This window comes from Poromitra crassiceps, assembly GCF_964638095.1.
Source record: "Poromitra crassiceps genome assembly, chromosome: 20".
Classification (NCBI taxonomy): Eukaryota; Metazoa; Chordata; class Actinopteri; order Beryciformes; family Melamphaidae; genus Poromitra; species Poromitra crassiceps.
Genome location: NC_139637.1, coordinates 16073420 through 16087190, shown reverse-complemented (window position 1 = coordinate 16087190; position 13771 = coordinate 16073420). Strand labels below are relative to the sequence as shown.

Genomic DNA, 13771 nt, shown 5'->3' with positions numbered 1-13771 from the left:
AATTTTTTTTACTTTATTTCAAACGAAAACAGCTAAAACAAGAAATTAAATGAATCTCCCACAGGAGGACCACAGCTATAAAGAAACCCATTAACCAGAATAAAACAATCACTGTAAGAAATTTCCCAGCCATTTACCAACTATGCTGATAACTTGTAAAAGCCAAAAAGGTGAAATTTCTCTCAGGTTAATATAATAAAACAGAAACAAGTTACAATAAAAGGTTACATACTCCCCCCCACTCCACAATATAAAGAACCCAACAATCCATGTATGGAGAAAAAGAACAGGACTATTTACAGTTTGGGGCTCAAGCCTTCCTTTGGGCTGTATAACTAAAGGGAGTTTAAGCAGTAAAAGAGTATGAAAGTACAATTAAAAGAAAAAAGAAAAATATTAAATATGGACAAGGACGCTCAGAGGCGGAAGCGGTCTGAGAAGTTAGGGGACTGTGGGATGGTCAGCGCAGAACGGTCGCTCTTTTGCACAACCACCTGCCTGTACTGTCGCACAGGCTGGGCCTTGTGGACCTGTGGAGGAAAGCAAGAAATTAGCAACTCCAACCCTCGACTCCAAACTGCTTTTTCAAAAGCTCAATTTAAGACTTACCGGTAATTATCCCTAAGAGAACTTCACCGAAAAACAATCCCGATTTATGATGCCCCGTGATTTCACACGTCCAAAACTATTGATATTCCTTCAAACTATTGATGGTTGACAGCAAGTTGTGGACCAGTGACGACATGACATTTTGCCGTTACCTGTTCCTGGCGCATCTTGGTGACCTCCTCCTTCTCGTGCTGCTCCTCCTCGCGGCGCTGCTCCTCCTTCATGCGGTCCCGGAGCGCCTCCTTCTCGCTGGCAACTTGGTCGTACTCCAGCCGCTCCCTGGCACGCCTCTCCGTCGACAGTTCAAAGGCCTCTGAAACTGTGGAGGAGTTAGTGCCTTCTACAGTGCCGTGACAAGACGGGTAGTGACAGTAAGAGGGACAGAGCGGTGAGGTAGAGGCAAAAGGACACGCTAGAGGTGACATAACACACAGGGCAGCATGGCATCGCTGTACAGTGCCTTCAGAAAGGATTCCAACAGTTTTTGTTCTTGCATGTGTGAAGATGGCTGCTCAAGACACTCGCCATTTTAAGCTTGAGACAGTCTGCAAATAGGAATGGGAGAGAATCCCAAAATCTGACACATAATTATGAATATCATTTTGAAACAATTTCACAACACATTCTCATCATTTTGTGTAGTATCACAAAAAAAACAATCTTCAATTCAATCAGTTTTGAATTCAGGGTGCCAAATGCAGAAAAATGAAGGGATAGAATCCCTTCTGAAGGCACTGCAGATTAGGGTTGTCACTTTTCATTCGAAATCCGAATTCAACTTCGAATGTGGGGGAGGAGGGCATGTTCGAATGTATAATTGACCCGTTCGATTTTTTTTTTTTTTAATAAACCAAAATTAACCAACTGCTGCTTGCTGGTAAATGTTAATCCCATGTCAGGAAAAAGTCTCCAGATTTGTCGCGTTAGTCTCTTCTGAGAAAGATTGTCTCCAGGGTCTGAAAAGTTGAATTCTGTAGACTAGCACACGCTTCCTCCGATACATGTGCAAGTCCCCCCCGGCCGCTTCTTTTCGTCGTCTAGCAGCTAACGGCGTTCGAACTTCTTACCCAGTTCGGAGCGGCTCGGCTTCTTGGGCAGGAACGGCTCCTTGTGGGTGACGGTGTTCGGTCGGGCCTTGAAGTTGGCTGCCTCATCCTGATGCTTCTGCTGTTCCTTGACCTGCACAGGACGAGGGGAGGCACACTGTCAAGTTTGACACAGTGAGGCTGACTGACGCTTTGGTTCACTTGGCCGCGTGTTTACCGTGAATACGAGACGGGAAGTTGTGTACTACACAATAAGCTTGGCATTCAAGCTAGCAACTACTAGCTAGTGAGGTTAATGCAGGACATGCAAAGGAAAACAAGATGAGACTTGAGAATAACATGTTCCACACAGGCATATTATAAAATGACTATGAATGAAATACGGTATATATATATTTTAGCTATACAGCTAAAATGTCAATATATTTAATTGTCCAATGCGTCCGCCATTTTGTGAAACGTCACAGGCACGTCACAAGTCGTGAGCTCGAAGCTTTCAGAAAGATTCCACGTACCCAAATCGTGAATACAAGAATGTGTGCCAAAAATGTGTGAATACCAAAGAATACCAAAATGTGTGCTCCATCTGGGCCCTTCTTGATCTAATTTCGTTCTCTCTCTTTATAATAATAATAAAAAAAAAAAACTACTAACCTAAACTTGTACCACTGTTCCTTCAGAAGTTGTAGTGGTCATACTGTCTGTGCTCCATAGTTGATTGCTCTATTGCTGACAAAAATGTGTTATTGTAAGTCGCTTTGGATAAAAGCGTCTGCCAATTGACGTAATGTAAATCGTGACCACCACATGAGGGGGGCCGTTCTATGTCGTATTCACGGTAAACACGAGCCCAATAGAGAGCCGCAGGGATGACATATTTTTGTAGGCAGAATGCGGAAGTCCCGAACTTCCTGGTTCTACACTGTTTCTGTCTATGGGATTTTTGAATGGGTTTTTGCCGCGATGCTTCAAATACGGCCTCTGGGCAACGCAAGATTAATCAAACGCGAACCGGAGTTCCGTCGGATAATCTTCACACATGAGGACCACTTTCATGAGTTTTGAAGCGTAAATGCGAGCCCTAGAAGTAAAATGCTCGAGCTAAGCTAATCCAGAACTACACACTGTCGCATAGGCTTCCACGTCACGTCAGCACTCAACCTGGACTGTTGATGTGTGCACTGATTACCCCGGGCTGAACGGGGCTGAACCAGGTGAGGGAGAGAGAATTTCCGTGTTCGCCCTTTGAAGTGGTGACGTTATTGACGTATATATCCCCATCGACTCAAAAGTGTAGTCTCATTTAGCCGTTTGCTAGCTAGCCGTCCTTTTAACGGCAAGTAAAAGCTTCAAAACTCATAAAAGTGGTCCTCGTGTGTGAAGATGATATTACTAAACACTGGTTCGCGTTTGATTAAGCCAGCGTTGCCCAGAGAGCTTATTAGAAGCATCGCACCAAAAACCCATTCAAAACTCCCATAGGCGAAAACTGTGAAGAACCAGGGCTGTTAGCATCGATGATTTCCGGACTCGTTACTGCGGCTCTCTATTGAGCACGAGTGCCATCAGGAAAAAGGCGATTTTTTTTTCCTGTGCCAACTGCCATCATACCGTCTGCTCCCAGCGGCCGGCCTTCTCTGCCCCCCGCTGGTCAATAAGCATCCTGAATGGCTCCGGCTTGGTGGGCTCCACCACTCTCTTTGCAGGCAGGACCACTTCAAAGTCGGGCAGCGGCTGCGCCTTGAACTTTGGCACCTAAAGAGTTCAGAGGAAAGAGGTCAGTCAACGTGGCTCAATGGCAGCTTTCTCCTCGGGGCTCCAGAGAGAGAGTCAGGGATGTGCCTCTACCTCCTCATTGCGCTGCTCCTCCAGCCTCTTCTCCTTCAGGGCCTTCCTCTCACGCTCTCGCTCATCAAAGGAGAAGGGGACCACCTCCACCTGGTTCTTCTCGGACAGCTGCGGCTGGAACGGCAGGGCGAAGTGAGGCACTGGGAGGGCCTTAATGGGTGATGGTGGTTTTGCCTGAAAGCAGGTGAGAACAGAAGCCGAAACCTTTAAAACCGATCAGATTAAAACTTATACAAACGTATCCATATACAGGTATACCAGGGTTACAAACTCATGGAGGTGACAGAAACTGTACCAGGGCAGAAACAAAACCACTAAAGGTGACTAGCTTGCATCCGTGATATACCCACTGGGTCACCTGACCAAGCTTTTCATTAAATGTCTGTATTCGAACTTTTCATGTGTTTATTTAGCATCTCATGAGGTAAAGACAATTCTCTGCATTTTTGCATATTTAAAAACAAAGTCAGATTTAGCCAAACTAATACATTATTGAACGGAATAAAGAGTCAACCAAGTTAGGTAAAGATCAATTCAGTCAGTGGGATTACATAATTATTCTGTCAGTTCTAAAAACGTAGTCAAATCAATAGGCCACTTCTCAGTGACTGAACCCAAAGAGGATACTGAACACACGATTCACTGGAAATGATGAGAAGTGGCTTTTTTGCAGTAACCGTCCTGAGAACACTGACCTCCCTCTGTGGAGAAGCTGAAGCACAAGAGACCCCTTCTAGATAGTCAAAAATCCTTACCTCCTCAACCTTGCGGTCCATGCGAACCCTCTTCTTAAGAGCAAAGGCTGGGGACTCTGGGACAGTGGTGTGCATGGGTTTCTTCTCAGGGACTCCCTGTTGACGGGAAGTTTTCATTGTCATTATGCTGCTCTCAACACATGGAAATACTGTTGAAGCAACTTTATAGTGTTCACATGGTCAAACTAACACCATGATGAAAAGTGGACTTTTGCTGTGGCTAGTCTCAAAGCCAGACCCGAGAGTTCTTACAGATTCACTACGTTACAGCATGCTGCAGATCTGTGACTGAGACACTACTTTTATTTATTTTTTTCTGACACCCGCACCCCCCCCCCTCAAACTCACCACCACCCCCTCCAGGATCTTTGTCGGCAGCGGCCGGGAGTGGAACGCGGTGTGCATCTCCTCTTCCTCCTGAGGTTTCTTGGCGGCCTGCCTCTCCTGGAGCCTCTTCTCAATCTGCAGGTCAAATCCTTCAACTTTGGTGGGCTCTTTCGCCGCTGGCTTCTTGGGGTCGATCTGACGCTCCAGCATCTCCCTGTTCAGCCCCAGGGCCTTGAATTTATACCTGCCGGTAAAATATGATGTTGGATGACAACTCTAAATTGCAGAGTGTTACAACCTTATATGATGTGCGCGTGTGGAAAACATGGTTCACCTGACTGGAATATCGTTAAGATAAAATGATTTTAAATCCTGACCGTTCTACTACCGTTTATGTTACCCCACATGCGAACGTGAAGTAAGGTTGTCAAAAGTATCGAAAAAAGTATACAGAAAATTTTAATCGGATACAATACTCATTTGCAATAGGTATCGATAATTATCAATACTAAAAATTTGAAATGGATACAATACTCATTTGCAACAGTTTTGATACCATCAGTGCTTTCTTTTAATGAAATCATTGGGTACAAATTGGGTATCTCTTGCTTCAACAAGCAATAAATGTGCTAAATGCTCTGATGGCTAGAGCAGGGGTAATCTGCTGCGATATTTTCCTGCGTATCGGTATCGAAAGTAGAAATTCTAGTATCGTGACATCCCTAACGTGAAGGCTGCCGTAACGCAAAGGACCAGGCTTAGGTGTGTGCTCACCAAAGCCGATCGCGACCAGTTTAAAAAAAAATGCCTTGCTCGGTCCAGATAGCGATCTTTCAGATGGGACGGCTAAGAACTAGCAGACGAGCCTCGTGTGCTTACTTGCGTTGCTCGTCAGCCGCCTCGGCCTCCAGCTCGGCCGCGCTCTTAACAGCGGTGGGTCGTTTCCTCTGGCGGGCCATCAGCTGGGGGGTGTGGGGCTCCGTGATTTTCAGCGGGTTGGTTTTCACTGGAGATGGCCCTGACACACAAGACATTTGGTCTAGAGATCAAGCAATACTACAATCGGAAATCACATCGGTTATCCACGCTGCTTCTAGGGGCCATTACCCCAAAAAATGTCAAGTACTGCATAGAGAAACATCGCACACCTCTCTGCTGACTCTGGCGGCTACGCAAATGGTAGCGCTCAGGTGTCCTTCTCTGGTACTGCTCAATCTGCTGAGCCATGGGCACATAAGCGGCGGCAGAATCCTCCACCTTTCTTTTGTTGGACTTCGATAGATTGAAGGGCTTCGGTACGGTTGCACCTCTGGGAGCCTTCGCCTAGAAAAGCAAAGAAAAGGTAAGATTGTGAAAGCAAGGAAGATTACATTTTCATGTGTTCTGGACAAGATGCAAGTTACTTTAGGAGGCACATTTCCTATGAGCATCTACTCTGACTTTGGGCTGTGCAATAAAACCCATACAGCAATATTTTCTTCCGCAGTACTGTACCGATATTTCAGAAAAATATTGATGTATCGATTTTTTTTGCACGGCTGTGTGTTCAGTGATACAATAAAAATATTGATGCACTATTTATTTTTAGTTCAGTGTGTGCAACTGTCATTCTAATAAATAGAAATAAAATGTTGAACTAAATAGTTGGTTATCAATATGTGCTGTACATACAACACTACCTGGTTGCTACACAGCAAGTTGTCTTTTCAGCTCAATTTTTTAATTTTCAGTCAATTATTGTATCGCAATATATACTGTACAATACATTGTATCACAATGCATCATGATACATATTTTACGGGCCTTGGCAATACACAGCCCTAAAGCCAAGTGATACAAGCAGCATGCTGACAGGGCTCAGTATTTAGTCAAGAACTTACTGGGGAGGAAGGATGTTGCCGGAGCTGGGCAATGAAGTCCACTTCCTTGTCAGCGGTGGATGCAGTGCCCACCTTGACACGCGTATCTGTGGTGAAATTGAACTCTTTTGGCACAGTGGTGGCAAGGGTCAACTTCTTTGGGAGCTGACCTGAGGAATGAAGTGATGCGTTAGAAACTACAAGTCAGACCTTGCATTACTCAAGAAAAAAATAATTATAATCCATCATCCAAATCAGAAGCATAACTATAGAAAAACACTCAAACAGAAACTAATGAGCAAGACCACACAACAGGTATGTCACCCACTATGATGTTTGGTTGGGATCCAATAACATTTGTACATACAGTACATCGTTTGGGTCATCCGTAATTAGATTATTTGACTTTTAACTGTAATTATTGTCTAGTCTGACAGGGTGTCAGCCAATGTTTGCATGTCTGCATTAGTGTCCTCTAGAGAGAGTGGCGTCAGCGGAGGACCAAAATGCAAGACTCATTAGCCAATGAACAGCCACGAAGGGGTCTCGCGCTACTTTTGCATGCTAAAATAAAGATGATAATGTACAATTTGATTCAAGGGGGGAAAAACCCTTTCAGAGTATAACACAAACTGTCTATTTTGCTGCAACTCGACAGTGCTGCTTAATCCAGGACCTTACTTCCTGGAACTCTTAAGTAAAAAAAAACTGGTCCATTGGAGTGAATGGAGATGTCGGGACTCTTCTATCTACACGGCTCTGCATGCTGTCAGTGTTTGACTTTTTGTCTAGACTGATGAGGTGTCAGTCTACACAAAAGCAGCTTGAATTTCCATATATACACACAAGTAAAACTAGTGGGTTAATTTAAATAGTGAATAACAGCCACTCACTGCCAGCCAGGGCAGCTTTGTAGCTGGCCTCGTTCTGCTTCCGATGCTCAGCGACTTCCCTATGGAGATTCCTAATCCGCTCCAGCTCCAGCGCCTCATGGCTGTTTGGCCTGTGTGGACAAAACAGTTAGCATCATCCAAACACCAAAACACCCAGGAGTGCAAGATCTTTATTATGCACACTACCTTTCTGCATGCTTCTAGTTCATTAAAAAACAACCACCTAGAGATTCTTTCCATATGCTGACAAAGCACTTTTATTATAGATTTGCAGGTTGCATCTCAGCATCTGAAATGAAGGCAACACAAACACCAGCTGCTTGTCCTTTGTCTTGTGGTGCAGGAAGCAAATCCCCAGAAGATCCATTTCCAAAAGGAAAAAAGATTATTCCTGTACACGTGACCCTCTGCATTGATTTATTAAACTGTTGATGGGTGACTCACAAGGAGCCGTCTAAAGATGTATACACAGAACAACAGCCCAAAAATGTGCCTGCAATTGCCCAATAGTGAAATGTTTTATGGTCTCTCACGATTCGGCCGGTCACGCTTGGCTTGGTTCCGGCCTTAAAACTCATTAAGGATTTTTCGAAATGTCTATGGAGAAAATGAAGGGGAACTTCTCTTCCGGGGCTGGAAACCTCACGGAAAGTCACGTGACTTGTTGAGCTCTATAGTTTACACTCCACAGTTGTGTACTATCTCGGGAAATTGCAGGCACATGTATGGGCAGTTCCTAAATACCACGCCATTCTGTGCATGTCTTGAGCAAGGGCCTTGTGAGAGAAGTTTTTGTTTTGGAAATAGGTCTGACATCACCACCTGCCAAGTGGCTAATCCATATAGTCTAAAAACACTAACAAACATGTCCCTGTGTTCAGGCGGACTCACGGTGGGCTGGCTTGAGCGGCTGCAGGCTTGGGGGGAGCCCTTTTCGGCTGCCTCAGCCTGCCGCTGGATCGTCGGGCCGCCTGCCCTGTCTTGCGGTCGTTGCCAACGGACAGTCGGACTGATCGGCTCGGAGTACTCCTAGAAAAACAACCACCGTTAGCCAGCCTCTACACAAGCCCTCAGGTTATCCGTCAGTGGTTTGAAACAACTCCCCATAAGTGATGTGCCAACTTATAGTGGTGTGCTGTGGCTGAATGGTTACGGTAAAAAAAGGCGTTTACTCTTTTGGTTGCAATAAGATGTTGCGTAGGTCAGGGATGCAAACTCACCAGAGTGAAAAAGGTGACGGTACTGCAAGGCAGACACAAAATCATTCATTAAGTGCCCTATTTTGGGATCAAAAATGTGACTAGTTTGCATCCCTGGTAGCTACGTGTGGGGTATAAACCAAACCAACCAAAATATTTTATGAATGATCCAGTGACTCTGCGTTTTTTAGAAATGCACCCGGTGACAATAGAGTAACAAGGTAGAAATGGAGGCGAGAATCACCTTACACGTCGAGGTAACCACATTGCCCCAGCATTGCGCAGGCTGCTGCAATGGTAGGAAGGCAGCTTTGACTGACATATCAGGAGCTTTTCACTGTCAGCCATCTCATCCATCCATACAGATATTCCTATGGCTAATAATGACGGGGCCAGTCAAGTCACTCACCTTCTGAGTCTCTTGACTGGTGGTGCCGCTGGAGCCACAGCGGCAGGCCCAGTTTCCTCTTTGCGCTTCTTCAGCACCCTTCAGATCAGGAACCACAAAAAAAAAAGACGAGTCAACGACTTTTCTTTACTGTGTCTGGCAAGTTCAACTAGAAAATGTCAAGCCCACCCTCTCATTCGATCCCCACGTCAGCTCCATTGTCAAGACCCCCTCTTTCCATCTCCGCAATATTGCCAAAATCAGACACTGGCCCAATTCCAATCCACCCCCTAAACACTCAAGCCCTGAACCCTCAGTCCCTCTAATGGCCGCCATCTGAAAGTGGTTGAGTCATCAAGTGTGGAAGGGATCCACATTGGATAATTAGGAGGATTGGGACAGCAGAGCCCTTTGCACTTGACAAGATGATGTTGACTCTGGCACGTTTGGGGTTCGCTATATATTGTTTATTGTCAAGACGCTTTGAGGAATAGACTCCCTGATGAGTCTGTTCTCATCCAGGCTCTGGCTCCGAGGGGACAACAGGTCATTTAAAAATAAATGTAGCCTACTGCAAAATCTGCAATCTGCAACATGTAATTATAATTCAAATAAGCATAATAATGACATGTCACCCAACATTATACACAATGTCAATACTGTACAATACAGATTCGGTAAAACTATTTCTCATTCATCAAAAAAAGTTGTGGATTGCAATTGTAATAGAAATGCTCGATGATTATTCTAGGATTGTGTAAAATAACTACTGTACTTGCATTCCTCTGATATAATATTTTTGTCTAATCTGAAATCCCTATTAATGTAATGTTTCATTGTCAATTAAGGCATTCCAGCCCACTCGCAAACACCGCGTTCGTTTCGCGCGCGTTTTATTTTTTTGACAGATATTTGCAGCCTTCCCCGTTTTATACGTCACAACCAGGGGCGTATGCAGAAATTGAATTATAGGTGGGTCTGGATCAAATTGGGTGGGCCTGGATAGGAAGGGGTGCAGATGCCCGGCCGAAAATTTGACGTGTTATTTTACTAAAAATAATGCATTTGACCATCATTTCAAGTAGAATGATACCACCCAAGCAAGAATATTTCAAGTGTTTCAAGTGCTTTACTGAAATATTTGGACCATATAATGATAATACAATTATCTCAACCTTAGAAGGTTACATATAGGTGCCAAATGTTGCATACATGAATGCTTATACTTGTGTGTATACTGTTACTTTATACAGAAATTAGAACCACTGATCCATATACTGCTGTGAGTTTAAAAAATAACACTGAGGCTGCTTCAAGTTTGAACAAGATGCCCTCTGGTTTATTTATCCACAGAGAGAACAAAATTCCTAGATGTCATGAAGTTGTCATGCATTAGACTCTGGAGATGATGTGCCCTGCGTTTTTACAAAAGTAAGAAAACCATTGGCTAGCAATGCAGCAGCAAGTTTGCCTCTAGAAAACAACCAATTTAAAAAAAAAAAAAAAAAAAGCAAGAAGTGGGTGGGCCTGTGCCTACCCAGGCCCACCCGTAGATACGCCCCTGGTCACAACGCTATGCATTGTGGGCAATTCCCTTTCCGTAAGTGGCCATAGCTGCTCCCTTACGGTAAGGGGGCAGAAAGGGCTCACTAGGAGCCCTCATTCACTTTGCGATTTCACTGTGGGACATCCCTAAACCCTCACTCCCTTCACGTGAACGCGCCTCTAAGGGCTTGAGGCAGTAAGGGGGCTGATTGGAATTGGGCCACTGCCTCTCCCCCCCTGCTGCTGAATGGCCGAACGGCAATTTTCCTTCTGTGTTTTCATCCCCGTTTAGCTGCTTTACGTTATGTTCCCGTTTGTTCTCCATTACAGTAAGCATCTTTGGGTCACTGAAAAGCGCTATATACATTTGACAAATTATTATTAAAACATTTTTATCCACTGGTTGACAATGTAGTGGTCACAGGATAGTGTAAGGTTTGTTCCATGCACGTCATTTGTCAATATTAGCCATCATAATGTGAGTACCTGCGAGGTTGGGCAGGGGGTTTGGCTGAGGCTTGGTTCCTCTGCGGCCGGGCGCCCATCCGAGGAGGAGCTGCGTCGCCCCAGGAAGTCACGATGTTGGAAGGTGGTGACAAAGGCCTGCTGGAACCTACATTATTGACACGTCAGTTGAATGGTCATCGTTTGACTCTGATGAAGATGATGTGTGCGTCGAAACGTTAGTTGCACCTATAAACCTTTTCCAGTGATTTGTGTGCCGAGAAGAGGCCCATTGAATCGTTTTTGGTTATACGCTGTCCTGTTCCGATAGCACCGGCCTCCCTCTGGAGGGGCTGAAGTGCAAGAGACTCCTACATCTCACATTAACTCATGTTCACCAAGCCAGGAAGATTACCAACTCTGAATTATAGAACTGCGTGTTTAAAAGAGTTCTGAATCTGAACAAGTGCTCCTCTAAGCTTAACTGTTCAGCTTACAGGAGCACTTGGGGTGTGTATTGAGGCAGTACAAGGAAATATTGACTAGAGTACTAACTGCCACCCCACACAAGCCTCAAAGAAAAACACTGGACACATGGATTTTATTACTATGGAAATTCTCTGGTGTCAACACCTTACTCTAGAATCACCATAGCAGCTACACATTAAGATGACTAACCAGGTTCCAAGTCAGTGTTGACAGACTCCATTGGCGGTACGATGGCTCTGGGCTTATCAGGTCCCCTAAAAGGCTCCTCATTCCTGAGTGGAGTGGATAGGGGACCACCGCTGGCCTCCTGTTTCTCTGCACACAAGAGTCAGTGATGAACAAACGATTATTGAGCATTTCACAAAGTCATTGTACAACCACAGTCAACAGTTCACCCAAAACAGTTTCAATCAAATTACATTCATCTTGAAACTCAATGCAGGACTGTGAAATATAACATTGGTTCCTGAGACATACCACGTTGACGGGACATCTAAACATTGTTAAACTAGCCAGGAGGATGGAAGGAATTCGACACGACCACAACGCCATCCCGTGGCTGTTTGTGCCATCACAGTTAGGCCAGTTATCAGCCATTTTACGATCAAAATAAGAGATATGGGCCGCCCCTGGAAATCGTATAAAGAAAACATAATGCAAACTCACCAAACCAAAGGTCTGCGTTGTTGTCCCCCTCATCCAAGGACTTAAAATCAACATGAGAGGGAGCATCGAATTCGTAGCTATCGCTTGGGTCCATGATAGCAGTCAGTGTTATGCTACAAGTCCCTAAACACGAAACCATGAAACAGGGACAAGGCATTGCGTTAGCTCACGCGGTTATAGACATGCAACACATCAACACATCAAAAGCACGTTAACTAGTACCGATTTGGAGTCCAGTGACCATTTTTATGCCAAACGCTATCCAATAGTTCACCGTACAACATTAACTTTACGCCAAACACTATCCAATGTTCACCGTGTAACTATAACGTTAACTGTAAGTTAGCTTTTCAGTAAAAGGACATGCTTTGTATTGCAGAAAAAAACTACACTCAAATGTACGTTATGCATTAACAGGCTAACGTCAGATAGCGGCCACCAAGCAGCACTTTAACGTTAGCTAGCTTTAGTCATTTTGGATAACGTTAGTTTGGGAAATGTTCCAGCATTACCTTGTATATTTAACGCTAATCAAAATAAAGTAAGCGCGTGATTGTAAGGAAGCCAATAACTTGCAGATCCTAACGTTTTGGAAGACACAACAAGGCATGCGCAATGTAACGTTAGCATACAAACCAAACTGTTAGCTCTAGCTAATTAGCTTAGCGTTAAGAACAAGACAAAGCTACATTCGAGATTAACGGCAACGTCAACTCGCTTACTATGCAGCTAACCCGTCTTCAAGTCAACCCAAAATGAACGAAACATCATAAAACATAACTAGATTGATAAATAGGCTTACCCAAACCGTCTTCTGCGAAGCAGTACACACACAACAGCGGAAGAAAACGGCTCTGTGAGTTCAAACAAGCGCAAATTCCCTCTCTTTTAACCAGCCAGTGACCGAACGTCTTCTTCAATTGGTCGCCGTTCATTGGCTCCCAGTAGCAACTTCCTGTCACGTGACGAATAGGGCGAGGCCATGGGCGAGGCGAGGGAGGGCAAAACCAAAGAACGTACATTAATAAGAAATGTGTTTTTCACACCGTTGCAACATCATTCACACCGTTGCAACATCAGCGCGCAGAAGCGGCGTTACGCCTCCGCCATTTTGGCCCAAAAGCAGACTAGTGAAACCGGTCTGTCTGTGGACTGTCTTGGTAAAAACAGCATTCATCCAGTACATATTAGCCTACCTCTGCCAGTTGAACAATGAAGAAATATAATAATTATGCATATTCAATGTATGAACGAATCAAAGCAGAAACATTAATTCTGATACAGCACTTTGAAAACATGGGTTCAGTACAAATTCTGTTGTTGACGCAAGGCTGATTTTAGGGGCCAAGATGGCGGCAGCACTGCTTTGGCGCTACCGCAGCGCCTCTAGCGGCTGTTTCTAAAAATGCTTTACTTCTCGACTCTTTCCGTTCCACCCTCTTTGGTAATACGCAAAACTAAGCACAACCAGAAAATATGATGATGGTGATAATCATCATCATCATCATCACCATCAAAATCACTCACTGGTTTAATAATAATATATTTTTAGTTGGGCAATTGATTTGAGAAGACAGTCCATCTATTATTGTAGGCTATCTTTACAAAAAATATCACATTCCCATCTCTCTATTCATTAATATTGTAAAGCAACTTCCTAGGAGGTATTATTTATATGAGGAAGAATTATACAAGTGAAGAAA

The 13771-nt window shown here is 44.3% G+C and overlaps 1 protein-coding gene and 1 pseudogene across 2 annotated transcripts in view; both read right to left on the bottom strand.

Annotated features, from left to right (window-relative positions):
* Positions 1–13771, bottom strand: part of LOC310794898 (E3 ubiquitin-protein ligase TRIM35-like) — a 571381-nt pseudogene that overhangs the window by 390098 nt on the left and 167512 nt on the right. The window lies entirely within an intron of this gene.
* LOC310794742 (targeting protein for Xklp2-like) lies at positions 76–12915 on the bottom strand. The gene is made up of 17 exons (XM_083656768.1): positions 12871–12915; positions 12069–12191; positions 11592–11717; positions 10956–11082; positions 8946–9023; positions 8229–8366; positions 7338–7447; positions 6466–6614; positions 5734–5908; positions 5465–5603; positions 4607–4829; positions 4259–4354; positions 3504–3677; positions 3267–3410; positions 1677–1788; positions 762–928; positions 76–530 (listed from the first exon to the last, which is right to left on the bottom strand). The coding sequence occupies exons 2-17, from the start codon at positions 12160–12162 to the stop codon at positions 417–419; spliced, it is 2166 nt and encodes a 721-aa protein (XP_083512894.1). The 5' UTR covers positions 12163–12191; positions 12871–12915; the 3' UTR covers positions 76–416.

What these genes read in the sequence shown, in the direction of transcription:
- LOC310794742 (XM_083656768.1), bottom strand. Translation starts at nt 12,162, where the DNA reads ATGGACCCAAGCGATAGCTACGAATTCGATGCTCCCTCTCATGTTGAT. An exon ending in CAACGCAGACCTTTGGTTTG is followed by an intron (nt 11,718 to 12,068) that starts GTGAGTTTGCAT and finishes TCTTGTGTGCAG; the next exon opens with AGAAACAGGAGGCCAGCGGT. An exon ending in GGCAACATCCTTCCTCCCCA is followed by an intron (nt 5,909 to 6,465) that starts GTAAGTTCTTGA and finishes TTGCTTTTCTAG; the next exon opens with GCGAAGGCTCCCAGAGGTGC.